We start from the raw sequence: 23,870 nt of genomic DNA on the forward strand, positions 1-23,870 counted from the left end.
CAAAAGAGATCAGTTTATAATGGATTACATATATTAGAAATTGAGTTCTGTTGAAATTAGTGAAGGAATAATTTTAACAGTGGCAGAATTTCTCCCTAGAGATGTAAAAAACAAACAAAAAAATGAAGTCTTCTGACTTCCTGTCAATGCAAAAATGTTTCTGAAAGCACTTCAGGGAGCTCTGCTAACAACTCTATCATGAAGGTTTGAATTAGTGCTCCTTCTCCTCATTGTCATCCTCAGCAAAAACTCTTCTGGTCGTCAAATTTCTGCAATAAGTGACAGTTCTCATGTGTTCTGTATTTCTGGTCAGTAGAGTGAGAGCTTTGTCCCTCAATTTCTATCTGTTTTAACAGTTGTCTCTAACCCTCATGGGACTAAAACCAAATAATAGTTTGAATAATGAACCAAGGCATTCAAGCCTTTGGTGACAGTGGAAAACATAACATTACATAGGCCAATGCACAGTGTATTTCACACTCTTTTCGCCTTGGATATTACATTTCTCATACTGATACTGAGGACAGTCAAGAGATTTTTTTTCCTTTCCTGAAATCAGCAGCATGGGAACATTTCTTTGAGCATGGGAAAGCATCTTAGCCAAGAATGCACGTTTTTATGCATTTATTCTTATTCACAATGGGAAATTATATTCTGTTTTATACCCATGTTATCACCCTGAAGATAGTCTTCCAGCCCACAGGCAAAATTGGTATTGATCCCTTTAAAAATAGGGACTGAACTTCATGGTCTGGAGTCATTCTATATCAGGAAAAAGTACAGATACAGAAGTTACTGTTTCTTTTTTAAGATGAGATAAATTGCTTTGAATAATCCAAAATAAGCCTGCAGTGGAAAAGCCTCATACAATTGCTTCTATAATAGAACTAGAGAAAGCAGGTTATTTAGGTAAATCTGAATATGATGCATTCTATCTCTGTGTATGCACATAGATGCTGAAGGAGCAAGGCAAGGTTCCATTTGCATTTAACCAGTTGACTGACTACACATAATGGGGTCTTCTACCTGTAGAAAGCACTGTTGTGCAGTCAAGCACTTCATTTCCATTTACTTTTTAAAATAAGCTACTGTGCAAGGACATGATAGAGCAGGAGCTGATTTTTGAGGAAATGTAAGTTCTATGGTTAGCGGGCAAAATGAAAGGAATTTGGTACCTGTACCTTGTCTTAGTAAAATTAGCTGTTCCCATTAAGTTACAGCAGTTATGAGTGAAAGCTGTTCTTACGTGTTGGATTTTTCAAAATCGGTTAGCTGCGTGCATCTAGTTCTGCGAAGATGATCGTTCACATTATGAGAGCCCTAAGTGTACTCTTTACTGATGGGCTCAGAGAGAAAGAAAATAAGTGAATATTTATGGAAAGTACATAGTCTCCTCAAGCCTAGAGGGTTAAGGGTACACTGGGGAGATAGGAAGACACAAACGTTCCCCATCACTATGCACTGTTCTTCACCTATACACAAAGGACCTCAGGCTTGTCAGTATGATACTTTTCAACATGGTGCCACATTGAAAATTAACTTTTCTTATTGCGGAGTTTAGTTGTCCATTTTTATTTGATGTTCGGAAGAGTTCCACATCCTTTTAACCACTTCTTTACAAACTGGTATGCAGACCTGCACTGATATATGCATACATCCCTGATAAGACCACAGAAGGAAAATTACAAAACACCAAACCTATATCCTACAAAGCCAGTAAGAGATGAATGATACATGAATCATGCTAATCCTGTAACTGTGATGAAATCGTTCCAGGACTCAAAAAGCTGCTGCAGCATTCACAGCACCCCAAGTGTTTTACATTTTAGCCCTGTCTTATCTGACACAGCTTATTTACCATTTTCCATCTTTAAATGCTACTTTGATTTTTTTTAATTCAGCATCTTACTTCTAAACGGCCTTTACTAGCACAAGGATGAGTCAGCAGTACTGATAAATGCTGAAATACTCTTTGAGATTCCAATTTAAAGAAGCTTTTTAAAGATATATTTTTAATGCAACTGAAATATCATTTCTAACAACAAAATCTTGAAAAACAAAACACAGTGGCTAGCAAGAACTTGCTTTATGACGCACAAATATTCCTTTGGCCAAGCTTTGAAATATTCCCTATAAATTGACCTAGTTTAGTGAACTTCTGATTTCTGTAGTTCAGCCTAGTGTGAAATGCAGTGTGCCTAGGTGCCTCTGTAAATCTTCTATGACCCTTAAGAAGAAATTGAACTGCTTGCAGAAAGTATTTTATAATTTAACTATTTGCATTTACTTTAAATTATTGTGATGTGTTTCTACATATTTGTATTCTACATTTTGTGATTTTTCTCATTTTTATGTACCATAATAGTTTTATTACCATGCAATACAATTTTCAAGCCTATTCATACTGGACTACCCTTTCCAGAGACTTAAGATGAGATAGGCCAGCTCTTCTGAAAGAGATACCTATTATGTGTTGTCTTTCAGCCCTTATTACATGAGAAACTACATATTCACATATGTAGTTATGCTTGTTTCCTAGGGAAGGCAGAAGAACTGTTGCGAACAGCAAGCCACTTAGACTGTGAAACACATGTTTTTTTGATCAAATAAAAAAAAGAGAAAAAAATAACAAGAAAGAAATTTGGTATGGAATTAAGAAGAATTTAAAATTGTCTGTAGCACCATGAAATAATGCAAAATATTAGTCTCTTAAAGCTTACAATGGCAAGGCCCCCAAATAAAGTTAATTTCTTGTGTAGCAAAAATATCATTACAGAGTTTTTAATACACCTAAACAAGATGGATTAAAGACTCAGTTAAATTGCCTGGTATTCTACAATAGTCCAGTAACTCCTGAAATACAAAGGATTACATAGATTTAAAAAAAAAAAAACCAGCAACAAAAAAAAACACTTCCTGTATTCCTGTATTCACCAGGCTTTCAGGAGATACTGATCTATTTCCATATTGAACTATTACAATAATAGTGGGCTTATTTGCTGCAGAAGAGTAAAAACAAAAAAACAAACAAAAAAACCCAACCAACCAAACAAAAAAAAACTCCTGAGAGCTACATGAAACATCTTTAAGGTTTATAATCCAGTACCTCTGTCCATGTAAATCTGCCCTGTGCTTCTCAGTGTGACTACTGCTGAGAATCTATACCTTGTCTTTCCTGCAGAACCCATGTGTTCTATAAGGGTAAAGGGGATGCCAGCAGCTTTTAAATAAGATCAGAATAACTGTGTGGTTTGTCAGTTCAATGCCACCAATTAGAAATGAAGTCTTCAAAATGTGCTTGGATCTGTGAGCATTGACAGAGCATGACAGAGATAGGATTACTGCAAAAGTTAACATTAAACAGAATCTCAGCTTTAATTATGTTACAAATAATTGTGAATCCATTTATATTTTAGTAGTAGTAGAAAATGGAAACCTTTCTCATGAATAATTTCATGTCTTAAAAACATTTTTTACTTTAGATATGCATATTCATTATAAGCAGGAAATGAAGCCTACAGAAGCTTTTTAGGCATTCAAAAGCAATAGCCTCACTTGGATTTTGGAATCATAAAATCATTGAATGGCTTTGGTTGGAAGGGGCCTCAAAGACCCCCTGGCTCCAGCCCCCTGCCCTGGGCAGGGACACCTCCCACCAGCCCAGGCTGCCCTCAGCCCCATCCAGCCTGGGCTAGGGCCTCACCACCCTCATAGTAAAGAATTTCTTCCTAATATCTAATCTAAATCTGCTGTTTTTCAGTTTAACACCATTCCCCCTTGCCTCACTCCCTGACAGAGTCCCTCCCCAGCCTTTCTGTAGTCCTCCTTTAGGTACGGGAAGGCCACTGTAAGGTCTCCTCGGAGCCTGCTCTTCTCCAGGCTGAACAACCCCCACTCCCTTAGCCAGTCTCCATAGGAGAGGTGCCCCAGCCCTCTGGTCATCCTCATGGCCTCCTCTGGACCCGCTCCAACAGGTCCATGTCTTCCTTACGCTGGGGGCCCCAGAGCTGAATGCAGCACTGCAGATGGGGTCTCAAGAGAGCGGAGTAGAGCAGAAGTTCCAATATCAGAAGTTGTTTTCCAATTAAACTGAAAGTTTCTAGGGCAACTTTAAAATTGAAAATTGCAACTTTTTTGAATTATAATTGCAGGAAAATTACAGGCATGCTTTAGTATTACTATTATTGGTAGCTTTAATATTTTTATTGTGGTTTTTCCGTGTCTTTACATATTAGTCATAAAAATCCTACATCAGCAAGGACCAAAAACGCCATCACTATGACATATCTGTTGCACAAAGACTCATTATCATATTATAGCATACTGTATGCTTTTTAAAGTATCCTCACAGCAGCCAGTTAAGATCCTATCAACCCCAATATATTCACTCATTATTAAAAATACACAAAAAGCTGGAGGCTGATAGTGCACAGTTCTTTCCAGCCCTAAGCTAATATCCTTCCCAATGGACAATTAATGGTATGCAAGACACTGAAGAATTTAGACAGCATCCAGGATCTTGCTTAATTATTTTCCAATCTTACGATGATTGTTTTATTGCAAATACAGGCTTTTCCCTTTCATTTTCATTACACCAATTAACCTGTGGACTCAGATTTGTTCCAGAGCAATTTATTGTTGTTGTTATAATTGGATTTATATCCTACATGGCATTTTTTTATTCTTTCTGTAAGTGGCCTCACACTCTTCCTCACTGAAGTAACTCTGTTTAGATATTGGATTTGGATGCACTCATGAGTGAGAGTACTCTGTAATGCTTCATGGCTGTCACAGAGACCCAAATTTCAAATTCAGTCTTCTGAGTGTGCTGAATATTTAACTGAACATGGCTGATTTAATGAATATTCTTGCAGTAACTTAGCTCCCAGTGCTCAGCTAAATAGAAGAAGAGTTGGGATCACAGTTAAAAGTGTATTGCAACTGAAACAAAATGATTTCATTAATCTAATTCCACTGTGTATGCAATAGAAGACCATACAACTTAGTATGTAGAGATAACAGGAAATGTCCAGTGTCCTTCAGAAAACTGCTATTAGAGATCTTTCTGAATGCTTGGATTGCTTGCATGCTTGGATTCTTTGCATTAGTGTTCTTCCCCTCCTTGACTGTCACCTTCTAGCTCAAGAGGACCAGTTGTTTTAATTTCAGAAATACTTGGCCCTAAGCTGACGTACCATTTACCTATGGACTTATCTGTAGATATTTAAGCAGTTACAGTGGTTTTCATTGTCAACGTACTTACGTATTACAGACATTCTAATTTGAAGTTTCAGTTGTATTTTCCATCCATGTAATGTGGCTTGTTTTGTTTAGGAATTTAGGCATCCAGGGTCAGCCCAGAAAATAAATCTGCACCTACATTAATCACTGGCTAATTAAACTATAACCATGCCTTTCTCACATATCTTTCAGTTTTGTGTCACACATAACAGTTGTTTAGTTTTATGGAAACATGCTTAGGTAGAGTTTTACTGTAGAGTAAAAAAAAAAAAGCCAATGTTTCTTTTCTGTATTTTTTTTTTAGTATGCTTTACTCTAATTAAAATTACATTATTAATTTGTACTGCCAGTGATGCTGTCCTCTTAACCTAACCAGCAGTTGCAATGCTACCTAAAAAAGAACAACCCCTGTGCTCCAAAAGATGGGTGTATGCATGTTGTACACTTGAGGGGAGCATACAGCCCCACACTGTTGATCTCTCATCGGTTCACTTTGATAGTTGTCTGTCCCAGATAAATTGCTTTTTCTATGATAATAAATTAGCTATACATTCAGCTGTGATTTTGTCATGACAGTTACAGAGTAAAATGATTTATCGCACTGAGTGCATCCTGTCTTCACACCATTCAGAAACATATAGCCATCACTGGGAAACACTGGATATAGAAACCTTTACACAGACTTCAAAATCTTTTCCTGTAAAGCTAAAATGTGAGAGGATAAAAAGTGTTAAATGAAAAAAAGTAGTACGTAAAGGTTATGATTCAGGAGAGGTTTTGTCATTCTTAAAGAGTAAGAGTAAATACAGGAGAAATATCAGTAGGAGATACATATCTTCTATATAGATCTCCAGGTACAGATAGAGAAGAGATGCATAGTTACATATCAAAATATGTATTTGGAATATATTCTTGCAATTTTTCAATGATGTTTTTTATAAAAGACAAACCTGAAAATATTCCCCCTCAAAAACAACTTTTATAGCAATGTTTTATCCTATCTCCCATTAATATCCATAAATCTGCTCTATTATCCAAGTTAGAGGGAAAGGGAGGCATTTTGACATGAACTTCATTTACATGAAGTTTTCTGTGCAGAGCAAAAACAACTCAGCTATCTTACATTATTTTTGTTCACAGCATAAAAGCTAGAGTTGAACAAAGAACACAAGCCCATTTTTTTTCCTTTACAATGGTGTAAAGTATCTCAGTGGTGTAAGGTTCTACAGTGGACATCAATAACAAACCAAAGAAAACAATCACTTATTTTGGTAAATAAAGCAAATTCTGAGATACTGCTATGATAACACACAGGTATCATTAATTAATATTTCAAAAATTCTTCATTTGCTGAGTGTAGTCTACCTATATGTCATGCTATACATACATAACCACACTTCTTATCTCATTGTTTAGAAGGAGAAGGAAGAGGTCATACAACTGAAAATGTACGTGGCATGTGCACAGTTCATGGGGTATATAGGGTATGCATAAAAATTCTGTATCTAAGATTGGAGTCAGCCTATGTATTTTAGCACTTATCTTTTAAAGTTATCTACATTTATAATGTTACATTGGACTTACAGCCTTGATAGTAATTGATACAATCAGAATGTATGTTCACTTCATGGTACACAGAAAAAATACTGGCCAGAGTTAATTTTACTATTTATTTGATTTAACTATTTATTTGATTTAAGTATGTTTGGACATAATTCCTTTCTAATATCTAATCTGAAAAATGCTTTCTGGTGCATGATCGCTTCATAGCCTCTTTTTTTTTTTTCCTTATCCCTGTGCATGCTTAATCTGTTTTATAAATTAATTTTTACTTTAGCACACTGTATTTGAATAGGTCACAAGTGATTTCCAGTCCCTGAATGGAATGTAGCAGCAAACACTAAAATGGTGTTGTTGATCCTGAATTGATGAGTACTTCACAAAAGAACCCACTGCAAATTCAATCTAATCCCCTCCTGGAGGAGCACTATCTTTCAAAAAGCCTGAAGCTGACTCCTGGGTCTGACTGAGACTGTTGGAAGGGAGTAAAGTAGCAGAGCAACAACAGATATGTTAAATATGAGGATCTTGTATAGGAGATAAATCTCATATAAGAGAGAAATATTATAGAGAGCTTTAGTTCTTGCTGTGAAAACTTGAAAATAATGAAAGAACTAATGGAAGGTAATGGGGATGATGGTGAAGAGATGAGAGGAAAAAGGAGAAAAAGAGTGCAGAAAGCAGAGGAGAGAGGCTGTAGCTGCCATAAAACAAGTCTGTGTTTTGTTTCAAGAACACATTTTTACAGAAGAATCACATGATATCATTTAGGGAAGACAAACTGTACTGCTGAGATACCTAAGGAAAATTGAATCACTTAGTATCCACCATTCCTTCTCTTAATTGCCATCAGCAGAATCACAGCAAAATGTGAAAGAACAAAACTGCAGATAAATAAACCCATATTTCTTACTGGTGTTAAATAAATCAAAAAAGAAATTCTATGTGGGTAGTTTTAAACTAAAGGACAGTAGATTTAGATTTCACATTGGGAATAGATTCTTAACTCAGAGCGTGGTGAGGCCCTGGCCCAGGCTGCCCAGAGCAGCTGTGGCTGCCCCATCCCTGGCAGTGCCCAAAGCCAGGCTGGATGGGGCTGAGGGCAGCCTGGGCTGGTGGGAGGGGGCCCTGCCCAAGGCACAGGGCTGGAGCCCAGGTGGTCCTTGAGGTCCCATCCAATCCAAGTTATCCAATTATTTTATGAAAAGTAAAAAGGAACACTTTTCACTGTTCTACTGTTTTTGTTTGTCTGTTTTTGTTTGTTTGCTATTTATTTTATTATTATTTTCATGAAGAACCAATTCTCCCATTTCTAGCAACAGTAATTTTATTTTAGGAATATGTCTTTAATCCAACAGCCATCTTTCCATCAGCAAAACAGTGTTTCAAAGGGAAAACTTCAGCCAGCTCAACTGTGAATAAATGTTCAAACTTTTGGATAATTACTTTAATGATATCCATAAAATTTTTAGGGCTTGTGCAACACTGATATTGAAAATTCATTCCCACAGTATATTTGTTTCATGACCCTAATGTCAACCCAGAAGTATTCTGGAATGCTGACCCTCGGTGCTAACTTGCTCCCTCCCATAAAAGCACTACGAACATGATTGTAATCAGTACTGAAAGAAAACTGTCTACTTACTAAATAATATTCCCTGGCAAAGTCACAAATTTAGCTGATACCTAATTACCTCTGTATGGTATACAACATATAATCAGTCTTGCTACAAAAGGTCAGCTATGTAATTAAAGGCCCAGTGGTTACCATTTAAGTAAAGATACTATACATAATATTTTGGTTGTATAATTTCCTCACTCAGCTTTGAGTATAAATAGAGAAACAACCATTCTTCACTTTATAGAAATTATGAAGGTAGCAAAATACATCTCATTGCCACCGTTCATCTGCAATAAAAACAGAATAGCATCTGCTTTTCTTTGCATTATGTCCTAATTATCTGCTGGAACTGAAGAAAATACAACACTAATCTGTGTGGGGAAGGACTATGTATTTCTTACATGTCTTTCTGCAGTTATAGCTACCTCCATCTCAGACTACAGCAATATTCAAAATTATAGCAGTGGGCTCCCATATGAATACTACTAAGTGATTCTCTGAAGATATCATATCAATGTAATGTAAGAGTTGTGTTAGAGCAGGAATTCCTTTATCTCTGAATCGCACTGTGCACCTTCAACAGAGTAAGTATCTTTCAAGTAAATCACCTTTCCCAAAACTTGGAAACTGTAAAAGGGTGTTCAGTGCCTGTGTCAGCTCTATCTTCCTTTGGTGAGTACCTTTAAAGCAACCCTTGCAAAATTGCAAGTAGTGTCAATACTTCCTTCAGAGATAGCAAGCCTTTGAAGAGGGATTTTGCCAGATGATGGAAAATTTTCAGAGAGCCAGCAAAAGAGAGGTCAGTAGCCTGGGAGAGTATTCTGGTGGGCTTTCTTCCGTGAGCAGACAACCCAAGCTGGGAGTCCTAGTATTTTACACTTGGTAGCTGAGAACTGAGATATCAAGGCATTCATTACATGAACTAAAAATAACGCGTAGTACTTCCTGTTGGGTCTGAATAGATATGGGCAGTCAGTGCGTTGGTCTAAGAGAGCGAGTGATGAATGTACATGGGAATGTGTGGTAGAGAGGAGGGGGGAGAGAAAAGAGATCTCTTCAGAACAGTTTTTGGAGCTGAACCCTAGTGTTTCCCCTCAAAAGAAAACAAGCCATGACTAGCCTGTTTGCTTTGTCTCCAGAGTGCAGTTTGCATTAATCACACTCTGCACCTTCAAAATGTCTCTGCATAACTGACTGAAACAAGCATTGTATTTGTTCACATACCAACAGCAGGGGAAGAATATATCATCCTATTCTGAAACGTGACAGCCTAACTCCTTTTTCTCGGTGCAGCCTCCTTCTGCTCAGTGAGAAAGAAATAAGTTATTGAATACCCTTCAGGAGTAGGGCCAGAATTCTCAGCTGCCTGAAATCTCAGGCCTTGGAACAGCAGGCAGTCAAGATGCCTGACTTAACCTTTAGCATCTGAGTATCACTATTTCAGTCAGGTTTTCAGAAAACAAACAGTGTTAAAATAAAACAAAAAAGGTAAAAGCCAGTATATTATTTGAATGGTAATTGCAAAGAATAGGAGGACTTGTTTTATGTATCTTTAAAGATTTATTATCTTTATTATCTTTTTTTAATTACTTCAGTATTTAATTATTATTAGCATATAGAGAAGTATTTCCGTGGTTCTGTAATGCACGTTTTAGGAGACTAGTTATCATGTATTTAATTTAGTTTATGAGCAAAATCCCTTTTGTGGACCATACATATTACTGAACCCAAAAAAGAGTGAAAAAAAAAAAAAGTCACTGTAAATCTCTGAACAGAAATATCTAGCAGGCAGAATCCCTGCATGTATCAGCTGAGCTGAAGGCAGATCCCAGGAATCATGGAAGGTTTAAATTCCAGGCAGATTCAAAGATGGGGCCTCACAAGTGAAACAGCAGAATTGACATGTGCTGCCTTCAGGTTGGCATAAACTCAAAGAGCAAAGGCTTGTTTCAACTATCTTGAAAGACAGTTTGCTCAAAAGGACCAAACTTGTGTTTGATTGTGCTTATACATCAGTTTTTAAAAGGACACATTAATAATGCAAGAATGCAAGTCTAGTACATTTTGGGCCTCCATGTACACAAATAAGTTATCCCAAATCTATTTGGTCACTTTGCATTGATGTATTCATGATCACAATGTGTGCCTTTTGGAAACAAAACAGCTTCATGCTTTGTAAAGGAATTAGAATTAAAAAATTAACTTGAAAGCTTCAATCAAATAACTGCAGTCAGAGTCCAGATTTCAGACTAGGAAACAAATGAGAGATTTGGGCTTTTTCAATTAAGTAGGAGGTCAAAGGATCTGCTGGTTTTCATTTTTTTCCTTAACATTACTCTTATATGTTAAGTTGTAATAATATGTACAGATTGTGAATAATTCTCAAAGACATTATTTCCCTAAATCTTTGCGTTTCTTCTCTCTCTGATCATATATATAGACGCACATAAATGTATGTAGAATGTGTAACATTTATAGTATTTTCTGTAATTTGAATTTAAGAGATGTTTAACAGAAAATTCATTCTGACAAATCATAATGTAGTATCTGGGATATAAATAAATTAAAATACTATAAAAACCCTTAAAAGTTAGAGAAAGAAAATTAAGCTTGTAATATTTATTCTGGCTAGGCTCTTTTTTTTTCCTTTTTTTTTCTCTTTTTCTCTTTTTTCTTTTTTTTCTCTTTTGTTGTTGTTGTGTTTGTTTTGTCAGGGTGGTGATGGTGGTTGTTATTATTTCTCATATTTAGTTAAATAAGGTTTTGATTCAACTTGATCTTTAAAAAACAAAATGTTGCCATGTTTCATTATTAGGTAGGAAGTGCATTCATCTCAGAATATTGATTGCTCTTTCCATTTAGAAAGAAACAGTTTCCAACTGTGATAGGACCAAAGAAGTATTTTATTGAGCCTGACAATCTGCAGCATTTCATGGTGGGAGGTATAATGTCTCTTTCTTCCCATTCTTTTCCTGCTCTCTGCAGCACTAGATTTCAAAGGACAAATCCATGCTGACAGTGACCATATTGCATTTCAGAAGCAAAGTTCTTTGCATCATACCTGAAAGTTTTATTTATTGTTTTATATGTGAAAGTATCTTGTGTGGAATGTTGGTATGGTCTCGAAGTAAATATCAGTAAACATCTTATTCGCTGCTACATCTCAGAGTACCTTTAAAAGTTCATCAGTGTAACTGTCTCCCTTTAAATTAGAAAGTGTTTTGGAAGCAGATAACTGTTTTATGAAGTGAAGACAGTTAAAATTCACACCCAAATTTAACACCTAGATTAGGTAAATTAAATCATTGCCATTTCCTCTAGCCCCTACTAGCTTATAGCCTGTGTACTTATTTTTATGATCCATAAAGACTAGAGAGAATAAATTGTATAGTATCTAGGTCAAAAATACCATTCTGATCAAAAAGCACATAACTGGTCATAATCAGTCATGGTATAGTTTAGCATATAAAACTCAACTGTAGTTGAGTATGTAAAGAAATTATCTACTTTAGGTGTGGACAACAGAGGTTATCTACTTCCAGTATACCCTGATAGACATACAATTTACTCACCTTTTAGTTTCCAGCTATGTTGATGGATGAATATAAAATTCAAAAATATTCACCTGAGTATTCCTAAAAAAAAAAATATTTGATTTATTAAGGACATGGGATTGTAAACGGTATGGAATCATTCAGCTAGTGATTTATTGACAAATTTTGAGTAGTTCTTTTGAGATTTACAGAAGTTTTGTGATAATAGGAGCATCAGACATAAAACCTCAACTGGATATATTCTAAATCTCAAATATATGCTGTATAATATTTGGAAAACAATTTTGAAGGAAAAGCCAGCATGCATAAATCAGCTAGAAAGTTGACTTTGAACTCACAGCTTGTTGTGATACTAATGTGCAGAGTGAATTTTGGGTATTTACTGTGGATTCTTTTGTTTTAATTTCCTACCATGTTATGTTTTGATTTGGGAACTTTTTCCATGTAGAATGCACACAGAAATGCACAAATGTCTGGCAGAGACAAACAGCTGAACTGCTGAGTGCTGTTTGACCTTACAGCCCACTTACATCAGGGTACTCTTCTGCCTTTTATTCATTGATTATTAGAAAATTAGATTATTAGAAAAAAAGGAAAGAAATAAAAAGGAAAGAAGGAAAATAACTCTACCAGTCTGAGTTACTGTTCAGTGAAGCTGTTAAAAGTAATGGGTATTAGAAGAACAAAGAGCAACCAACACAGAATCCTTTTAAAAATTTATTTAAAGAACACCAGAGAAAGTTGCTAAATGCTTATTTAATTGATCTACTCACATTGTGGCTTAATAACTTCTGCTGAAATCAGTGTTGCCTCCTTCACTGGGAAATGATTTCTGACAGCCTAACGAGTAGGGAGTATCGCTTCTGAAACAGGGCGCCACTTCAGCTGCACTCACTGTGTACTCTCATTCAAAGACCCCACCAGCCTAGAATGACCGGAATGAGGGGTGGCCTGATTCAAAACACTGGGTTCCAATACAATACCCAATGTTTACTTTCTTGAGGGCAGGGGGATTAGAGGGACAAAGTTTAATGACCAGGAAAAAATAGTTATCAGTGAGAAATAATCAATAAATTACTTCCTAATCCTGTGATTATTTCTTATGGGATCTTACTTATGGGATCTACTTACACAAATTACTTCACTTTATGTTAACTACCAAGACTTTGTTATTATGTAACTGAAAAAATATCAATAATAATTATATTTAATATTATAGTTAACAGTTGAGAGTTCTGTTAGTTATATTTCAGTACAATAATTTTCAATTTCAGTGTAACTCAGTTAATATTATTTTGAGAAAGCTTTTTGTGTATCTTCAGATGCACATTGGATCACTTCTTTTTTATATATCTTTGGATCATTTTTATTTATGTTTTTTATTTTAACAGTTTTGAAATTGATCTGTTCTGATACATGCTGTGAAAGTACCCTGAAGTCTTTATAACTACAATAAGAGACTGGTTACTGGTAGGATACTGCAAAGGGGTCTAAGGAAATATTCTTATTGGTTTTTTGAGCTGTTTAGGGTTTATTCATCTCAGTGATTATACCATGTTGACATTACAGCAATAATATTAATAGAATCGTAGAATATCCTGAGTTGGAAGGGACCCATAAGGATCATCAAGTCCAACTCCTGGCACCGCACAGGTCTACCCAAAAGTTTAGACCATGTGACTAAGAGCACAGTCCAACCTCTTCTTAAATTCAGACAGGCTTGGTGCAGTGACTGCTTCACTGGGGAGCCTGTTCCAGTGTGCGACCACCCTCTCGGTGAAGAACCTCTTCCTGATGTCCAGCGTAAACCTCCCCTGCCTCAGCTTGACACTGTTCCCGTGGGTCCTATCACTGGTGATTACGGAGAATAGGTCAGTGCCTGCCTCTCCACTCCCCCTCACGAGGACGTTGTAGACCACGATGAGGTCTCACCTCAACCTCCTCTTCTCCAGGCTGAACAGGCCCAGTGACCTCAGCCGCTCCTTGTATGTCTTCCCCTCTAGGCCCTTCACCATCTTTGTCACCCTCCTCTGGACACTCTCCAACAGTTTAGTGTCCTTTTTGTACTGTGGTGCCCAGAACTGCACACAGTACTCGAGGTGAGGCCACACCAGCACAGAGTAGAGCGGGACAATCCCTTCCCTTGACCGACTAGCAATGCCGTGCTTGATGCACCCCAGGATACGGTTGGCCCTCCTGGCTGCCAGGGCACACTGCTGGCTCATATTCAACTTGCTCTCAACCACAACCCCCAGATCCCTCTCTGCGGGGCTGCTCTCCAGCGTCTCGTCGCCCAGTCTGTACGTATAGCCAGGGTTGCCCCCTCCCAGGTGCAGGACACGGCACTTGCTTTTGTTAAACTTCATGTGGCTGATGATCACCCAGCTCTCCAATCTGTCCAGATCTCTGCAAGGCCTTTCCACCCTCAGCCGAGTCCACAACTCCTCCAAGTTTGGTGTCGTCGGCAAATTTGCTCAAAACACCTTCTAGTCCTACATCCAAATCATTTATAAAAACATTGAGGAGGACTGGCCCTAACATGGAGCCTTGAGGGACCCCACTAGTGACCATGAATATTATGTTCTTATTTGAAAATTCCGAAATCCATAACTGTTCTGCAAGCTTGTTTTTAAATTTATTTGACTCTAGTTTGTAATAAGAAAAAAAAAATCTGTGTGTATGTATACCTTAGTATATTTATATATATTATACATACATACATATTTATAATTTTCCTATATTATTATAGGAAGTATGGAACTACTGAACAGTTTTTAACTTATCCTTTCCAACCACTCACCTCTCAGTCTTACATTAATGTAAAAGTCTTTAGGTATGGTACAGAGTATTCTAGTCACTTTTGAGAGTAAGACAGGAGAAGGATCTATCCAAGTAAATAATCAGATCTATTTTAAAATGGAATGCCTTCTCATGGGAAAGGGCCAGCAATGATATCATATGAGATTCTATCAGCAGACTGTGAAATGAGAAGCTGTGAGATGTCTTTTATTTTCTTATTCTTCAGTAAATTAAGTCTTACCATTCAATTTTTTAATTCCATTTTAATTCCTCAGTTTTTATACCCTGAAGGTTTGTTTCCAGATGCCTCAAGTGTCATATATAGTTGGAATAAGTTGGCTTCATTAAACAGTGCAGTAACAGTGGATATTTTGATTACTGAAGAGGGCACAGAATACAGTGATGAAAGACAGTGATCTACTTAGCCTGGCAGAACACCAACAGCACAATAGAGACTCCAAGAATCTATCTAGCAAAGAGGTCAATGTTACAATTAACATCCCCTCTTTAGCACACAGGGCAGGTAGTTTAGACAAGACCAAATAATAAATGTTGAGAAACTCAGAGTCAGATCTACATACTTGGCTCTTTTAAATTGAGGATGATACACAATTCAGATTAAAACTTAATCACAGTAATAAAATGCTTGCCTCAGTTGCCACAGGGTGACTGCAGTGTTTTTATTCATCACCTTCTTTAAGATGAAAGTTACTTGCTGTTTCAGTCAACCTCAAAATAAACTACACTTCAAAGTTCTGCAAGATTCAGCTTTTTATCTCAGGAAAATCAAAGATCAAAACATGTCTTACAGCTGCAAGTCTGGTACTAAATACAGACTCATCTTTTAAGTGCATGCTCTTCCTTCTCCATTCATTCGAACGTACATGGAGGGAAAAGAGCCAAGAAAAAGGTCTTACTTTTATTTGTCACTACGGAGTAAACAGGCATTTCAGATAAAATGCAACAAGGTATTTCCTATGTGAACATCAGTAACTATAAAGAGGAATACTTGACAAGCATGTTACGTAACTGCATTTTCAAGAATTGGCTTTCACACAGAATCACAGAATGTTAGGAATTGGAAAGGAACTTGAAAGATCATCTAGTCCAGTCCCCCTGCCAAAGCAGGAACATCTAGATCAGGTCACGCAGGAACGTGTCCAGGTGGGTTTTGAATGTCTCCAGAGAAGGAAACTCTACAACCCCCTTGGGCAGCCTGTTCCAGTGCTCTGTCACCCTCACCGTGAAAAAGTTTCATCTCAAATTGCTTTGGAGCTTAGTCTGGAGTTAGCAATTCCTGAGGTAGTTCTCAGTTCCTGAGGTAGTTCTCAAGAAGAAAAAATTGTTAGAAGATGGTACCATATTTTCTAAATGATATAATGGGTATCCACACTTTACTGTTTGGCATGTCAAATCATACTGCATAATAAATACCAGAACTCAAGGTATTCTAATAACATGATCTACTAATATTTTCTTAAGGATAGCAGACAAAACTTAGGGTTGTTTCCTACACCATCTGTGAAAACTCCAGGAGGTTTCTCTTCCTTTTACACATGCAACCAAAGGTAGGGAATACAAGCTGAATTCCCGTTTCGTCACTGAAAGTCCTGTGATGAAGCAATAACTTGCTTAAGAGTTATTGAGAGCAGAGTAGTCTCTCTTTTGCTGCTTTCTGTCACTAGTGTTCCTCTTACGCTCAGTTGAGGTTCCAGAAAGAAGGGATTAATTTGTACAATGTTCAGTCGTCTTTATTCTAGGACTGGTTGTATGCATTGCTTTACAATTTCAGAATTACATGGCACTAAAATACAAATATCAGGAGATATGTTGTATTAAGGTCCCTGAGAGCTAGTTCTAAGCCATACATTTAAAACAAATGTAGAAGAAAGTTTATTTCATTTTCCAAGTTCACTCACATATTTGAAGCTTACATAAGATCAGATTATGTATGAGAGAAATCCAACTTCCGATACAGATAGTAGCTATAGAAAAGCTTCCTCACGAAGGAGTACAAATTACTCCATGTAACAACCAGTACTGCTAACAACTGGTAGAGAGGAGGTGATGCTCTAGTCTCATGGGCATAAAAGCACTGGTCCAGAGCAAAGCAACCTGTTTTGTTGTTGTTGTTTTTTTCCTTCACTGCCTGCCACCAGCTGTCAGAGTCTCAGAACTTGTTCAGTGATGCTATGTGATCAAAGTGGAGCAGCACTATACAAGCTAGGATTCAAACTGCAAGTTTTATGTGGAGGATAAGTCTACAACAGTATTCTTATGGAAAAAAAAACCACAAAACAACAAAAAAAACCACTGGCCTCGGAGATTGTGATGCTGCTTTGCAATCTATCACCCGTTAATTTAACTCGTCAGAGTATATTGATTCCTTCTTTTCCCATATACAGTGTACTTTTCTTCTATTGTGCCTTTATTACTACATACATACTGTACCTATTGCCAGCTCAGAGGCAGGACATACTGATTTTGCAGACTGAAGAAAGTGTAATGTGAAAGACCTGCTAAAGAATTAATGTAGAAAGGGAAACCCAAAGAGATTATCAAAATAAATAAATAATAAAATAATAATAAAAAAATCCAGCCATAATATGAATATTGTAGAGTTTTATTTAAAATTTTCTGAAGAGGCTGTGGATTTATTAGGGACAGATTTGCAATCTGAACAGCTCCACTTAGTGGTCTAGTATATGCTGACCCGTTTCCTCAAATGCTTAAATCCTTTTCAGTTCAGCAGTTCTTAGATTAAATAAAGCCAACACACGTGGCAAATATCTGGATATTAAAATGTAAAGGCAGAGGGAGAACAAGCAGATAAGTGCTAATGCAAAGAGCCTATTACTGGGATAGAATAAATAATACTACAAGACATAACAATTTATATTACTGGATGAATTTGATTAATCTGTTTGCACTTTGCTTTTGTTCATTTTCAATAGCTCTTCCCCAAAATGAATAAACTAGCAGATTACACTGTAGGACAAAGCCAACTTGAAGTGCATATCTGTTGGTTCTCACAAAAGTAAATTTTGACTATAAAGCCTGCATATTCACAGCAGAAATATATTTTGTTCATTGTATTACAAAGCAGAAATGCACTGTGTAGCCCAGGTATCCAGTGAAGTAAGCACATCCTGAATACTGAATATCTGCATACTGAACTACATACTTGCAATCTGCACCAGGATGTGTTTAGCAGCGTATCCTTTGGTGGTGGTGGTGGAATAATGGAACAAACAAACAATAACAACAACAAACACACAAAGAAATCATAAGGTTCTTATAGGCAATGAGAAAAGAGATAAGTTGACTATGTAACTTATTTCCCTGTATTACTTAATCAGCTTTTGCAGGTAGCTCTGCTATTGAATTTAAGGCAAAGACTTATCAAGACAGCAGCAGAACAATAGCAAAAGCGATGCCCCAAGATATATATAATATATAACTAGCATGCCTTAATAGTAGAAATTTCTGGATGAGAACTCATAATAGCAAAACAATGAAGATTCTAGATGAGTTTCTAAAGTAACAGTTAAAAACACATTCAACAATGTCTTTAAAATTCCCATTAATCAAAGACAAAGCTATAAACCCCAAAATGAGACAGAAGAAAGCTCACCTTTGGACTGCCTTCATGCAAAACTTGGTAACCTTGTGCATAACTGCTTATAGCTCTTAGAAAATTTTATTTTCATTGGCATATGTTGATGTACAACAGTGTTTTTTTTTTTTTTGGGGGGGGGGAGGGAACAACATGCAAATGCATGTAACTTTTTAGCTTTTACTGGAATTCCACTGCAACGTTTCCAAATTAATAGCTTATTTTTCTCTTTCAGGCTTTCTTTCTTGTAATAGCACTACTCCGTTAGTCTTTGTGAAAGGTGCAATGAAACTGTCTTTTGAAATCTTTAAATCTGTTACCTTCGAGCTCCCTGTTTGTATTCAGTACAGTGCTTTCTGCTCAGTACTATAAAAATGTGATCTTGTTTCTATCTAAATACATTGGAACCATTTAAATGTCTATTTTGTGTCACCAACAAAAAAGATGAAAGGCAAAATTTGTAAAATTTTAAAAAGCTCTCTTAGAAAGGATTATTTTGCAGATTGAAAGAAAAATGTGGTATTTCTTTTTAAACAAAAAATAATAACCATATATCCCCATTCAGATATCATCTGTGTTCTGTATTCTGAACCATTGTAAGGGGTGCTCTGCTTTGAAGCAGATTCACAAAGCATGGGGCTGCTTTCAGAACAGGGCAGAGGGTTTGATCTGGGTGCTGTAACTGAGTGGATATTGCTAAAGCCTTTAAGCGTGAGATCAAAGGGAGGTTCCCTGCATTTGTTGTCTCTTCGAATGAAATGAGATAAAAATGCAGAGCCTCAGTTGTTTCTGCATGTTTACAAATTTTCACAATCTTTTCACAATCAAATTTTCCTATCTTTTCTTTCATTGTGATTAGGGTAGTATCAGCATAGTTGTAAACACTAAAGATGGGAAAGTGCTCCAGCTAGGTTCAAAGTACCTTTCTGCATTTTAAATGAAAAGTGTTAGTTTGTCCCTTCACCTTTTTTTTTTCTTTTTTAATTTGTTTTACATTTCTCATTTAAATCTAAAGTACGTTTACAGTGAAATATCATAATTAATGTAAACAAGTAATTTAGGATTTTTCTCCACAGAGAATTTATAATTTTGGATTGTTTATTTCTAGTAGGGATTTTTAAAAATCTGTTTTGCCAAAGAGTTCTGTTTCCCTCCCAGCTCACATTAGTCGTCAGCAATAAACAGAAAAGTATTTGGAAGCTGTCACTAGGTAAGTACGAGTGGAGTAAAGGAAATAACACTATGGGGTAGGGGACAGCAAGTTTTCCAAGAGGCCTTGCTTATCCAGAGTTTGTTCTGCCTCTACCTCCATCTAGCTTCTCCAAAAGCATAAAGCTAGTTTGGAAGAGGACTTGCGATAATGTTGCATAGTTACAACTACCTCCATACTAGAAATTCCATTTTGTGAAGTCCATGGGAGTAGCCAGTCTGAAATAAATGCACAAATTCCTGTATTCTCTCGACTCTCTAGACTTCCCATCAAAGCTGGTATAAATACAAAACATCTTTCTGTTAAAAATGGATTGAAAGGAGTGTAAACTTGAAAAAAGCCGTATACATTTGATGGAAGTAATGGAATTAATAACTGCTTTCTCAGCTCTAAAGGGATAGACCCAAAACATGCACTAAGTAGCACTGACAAGATGTGCAGAGCTGTTTGTGTGGCCAACTCAGTTGTCTACTGAATGTAGCTGGCAAAAATGTAAGGATCATTTAGGAAGCTAGTCAGAGGTTTGCGAATATGCATGGCTGTTTGTTGCTAAACTGAAGCACTAGGACACCTCTTGAAGTATGGGTTGTCCGTGTATCTAGCCAAACAGGTCAATGAGGACAGCCCAGGAGTGTAAGCTGTAAAGGACATGTTCTCGTGTGTGCCTGTCTGGCCCTTATATACAAAGCCATAAAAGGAGATGTTTTGCAGACCAAGGAAGCCTCTTTCTAGTTGCTGTATGCTTCTCAAACCAAAACACTGTTTTCAATCCATTCCTAACCATTCCAATATAAACCAGAAAATTCTTCTTCAGAAGATAAGAGCTTTCATGTCTTGAGAAACTTACTTCATAGACTGTATTGCATCTATTTTCCTCCATTTCATGAAAACATATTCCCATGTAATGACTTGTAGTGATCACTGAGACTTCAAACTGGTTAATTCATTGTGATTTGATTAATATATTTCAGAGGTAGACTGACATGATAAAGTGATTATACCAGCCTAGTGATCCAGCAATCTTTGAAAGCTAAGCTTGCTCATCAGCAATTTTATCTCATTAAGATAGCTTTATAAATTAGATTTTTTAATAAAGTTCTTACTTTACATGATTACAATTTCTTTATTTGCCAAACTAGTATATTTTATCATTTTATTTTTATAGTTTCACCACAATCATTACATTCTGTTGCCAGTGTGGAATGCATGCAGGCAGGGGAAAAATTGGCTTCCTATGTTAACAAGGTGAAGAAGGTGTCTGAAATGACAGCATAACAAATTGCACTCTGCAATTATTTATTTCATTATTTTGTTGCCTGTGAAATGGCCAGGCATGAAATACTTCTACTGAGTGGCTGGGATGTATTCCAGAGTTTTTAAATAATTCTACTGCTACCTTGTAGAATATTTGACTTTACACCAGGACTCTGTGCATATTCTTAAAGATAGTTTGGTGGTGTGTACTTGTGTCAGAGTACCTAAGCTATCTTGAGAGACAGCTTAATTCTTGATAGAATTAAGAACCTAAACAGTTTGGGTGCTTTTGAAATCTCAGTAAGCTGAGATCTCACCAAGCTGAGATTTTAAGTGCCTATATTCCCCTAAAAATGTTGTATCTATGTGTTGAAATTTAAGGAAAAACATACAAGTGATACTTTGAGGACTTTAACAAACTGTCTAGAATTGCTGTATCTTATGTTCCAGGATGTACCAGAAAAAATAAGGTCAGTTAGTAGTTTGTCAGCTGTGGAAATCTGCAGCTGGACATCTGGATTTTTCGTGGAAGCACTGGAGACCAGTTGCTGGACTCTTGAATTGTGGTGATTTTGTAATCGTGTGTTTCCAGACAGCATTTTCTTCAGAAAATGTAACTGCCTTATTGGTCAGTCACTAGAGCAATCAAACTAGCTATACATTACCACGCTTCCATGTATATGACACCCCAGAATGTTTGTTGATGCCACATTAGTGTTCTTGCTTTGGTTAAATGTCAGGATTGCTCACTCATGTAATAGTTGGGACATTCCAACTGATGTAGTTAAGGGCTGCAAAAAGAAATGCTCTGAGGCAGTTGTCTGAAAAATGTGAAATATCAACCCCTGTAGTTTTTATCACACAAGTTCTCTCAAACTCAGGCACAGCATTCATTTTGTTTTATATAAAATGTGTGACACATGGGGCTATGACGCATCACAGTCTAATGATCAGGTCAGGAAACTTGACAAGCTGTTTTTCCTTGAAAGGGAGGACTGCATAATAGTATTCGTGATTGCTGTTTGTTCAATAAAGTTTTCAGTCTTCCAATTTATTTACTTTCAATTTTGGTTTCAGTTCATTTAACCTTCAGAAAACATTTGTGCTGTCTACTGCTTACAACAGGAAGACTAGCAGCCCCTTTAGTGCATTTATCTCTTGCTGTGGAGCTGTGATGTCTGCAGTAATAAATGTATCCGTTTGAAATAGAAGTGATTAAGTTCTTGTTGAAATGTCTTCTGGAACGAAACATTAGCTTTTGATTTCAAAGGGCAGATACTGCAGCAGATAGCACTTAACCTGGCCAAGGACAGTGTTATGCTTAAACGTCACTTTTCTGCTTGCCTTTATGAAACAGCAAGGATATCTGCATTCAAGCACTTCAGTTTCTTAATACATCAAAACAAACATCTCTGCAGAATTGAAAGTAAGATGACTGTAACTATTTTTAAACTGTAACTATAATATGTAACTTATTTTTAAAAACATCCCCCATTCTACCAATTTGCCATGATTTATTTTTTTGAACTTTTAAATCTGAAAGATACAAGAAATGAGAAAAAAAATGAATTGGGCAGGAAGTGGTATTTACACACTAGACTTCTGTCTTCAGAGACACTGGTACATTTTTGAACTAAAACAGAATTTGACAATCTCACAGTAATCTCTGGTTATCCAGCTCAGAAAATCATGTGAATTTGACACTGATACTCTCACCTTGAAAGTACAGTGTAACTGTGGCTGTTGCTTTTCGATACTGATGTAGATAAGTGAAACTATATAGGTCCTCATTTTGCAGAATACTTGGGGAAAAGCTTCAGACTAAATAAAACAGGAAGCATGGAGAAGATTTGGGTTGTCTGCCCAAATCAAGAAGACAGACTACTTGAACTGAGTTCATGTGTGTGTGTACAGAGCACAACAGAAATCCTTCTAGTACAGTGAAGGTCCTGATACCCTGAACAGGACTTTCTAAATACTAATGCAATACTTATAATGGCAATTGAATCAAACCATTGATAATACAATATAATGTCTAAGTGCTATGTATTTTCTTAATTTGAAGCTAACAAGGATCCCCAGTAGCTGCCAAAACATCCCAAGTACCTGCAGTTTTGTGTTCTCAAATGTCAATAAAGACACTAGGAAACTAATCTTATGTATTAACAAATGTGAAAATAGAGAACAAGTACTGAATTGTCTGATTTTTCTGTTTCATCCATGCCTTGTTCTTGATCAAATATATTCTTCATGTATAATGTAAGTATCACCATTTTTTCACACTTTCATTAATTTTAACAATATATAAATTGTAATAACTTTTTTTTCTATGAGTGAAATTTGGAAACAATACAATTTTAAAAGAGTATGAGATATGACCATTAGTCACCAGACAGTAAGTGCTATGTAATCTTTTCTCTTGCATTCTGTCTTTCAGATTTGTGATAAAGAATGGCATTACTATGTTGTCAATGTTGAGTTTCCCGTTGTTACCTTATATATGGATGGAACAACATACGAACCTTATCTTGTGACCAACGATTGGCCCATCCACCCTTCACACATAGCCATGCAGCTGACAATCGGTGCTTGTTGGCAAGGTAATGTGATAGTAGATAGTAGAATTTTGAATTAAGAACAATGAGCTTAATTTGTCTCCCTGCTTGAATAGTAAATTAGTTACTAAAAGGTTTGTGGTATAAAAATAGAAGTAAATCCAGAGTTAATAATTAATCAAGTCCAAGGATAAAATGGATAGGACATTAGCAGGCTTTGCATTTCCATCCTCTAAAGAAGTATTGAATCCAGTTTGTATATTTAATGTGAAAGATTATTTTGTTTATCTTTCTCTTCACTATTTTTAATTACTTCCCTCGGTCTCCGACTTTAAGCAAACTATCTAAATATTACTCTAAAGAACTTAATCTCCTCCTACAACTCCACCTATCTCCTCCTTTCAATCTCTGCATCAGATTTCTGTTGTTGCTTTAACAACATGGCCCAATCCTGCACTCT

General features: G+C 36.5%; 1 protein-coding gene across 9 annotated transcripts in view; it reads left to right on the forward strand.

Moving 5' to 3' along the window:
* The window catches only part of CLSTN2 (calsyntenin 2), a 344,598-nt gene that overhangs the window by 284,349 nt on the left and 36,379 nt on the right, over positions 1–23,870 (forward strand). For all 9 annotated transcript variants that reach the window (XM_080605191.1, XM_080605195.1, XM_080605196.1 and 6 more), the window contains one exon: positions 23,293–23,455. In XM_080605191.1, the coding sequence (XP_080461317.1) occupies positions 23,293–23,455 (163 nt within the window). The remainder of the gene's footprint in view (positions 1–23,292; positions 23,456–23,870) is intronic.

This window comes from Anser brachyrhynchus (assembly GCF_964034855.1).
Source record: "Anser brachyrhynchus genome assembly, chromosome: 9".
Lineage (NCBI taxonomy): Eukaryota > Metazoa > Chordata > Aves > Anseriformes > Anatidae > Anser > Anser brachyrhynchus.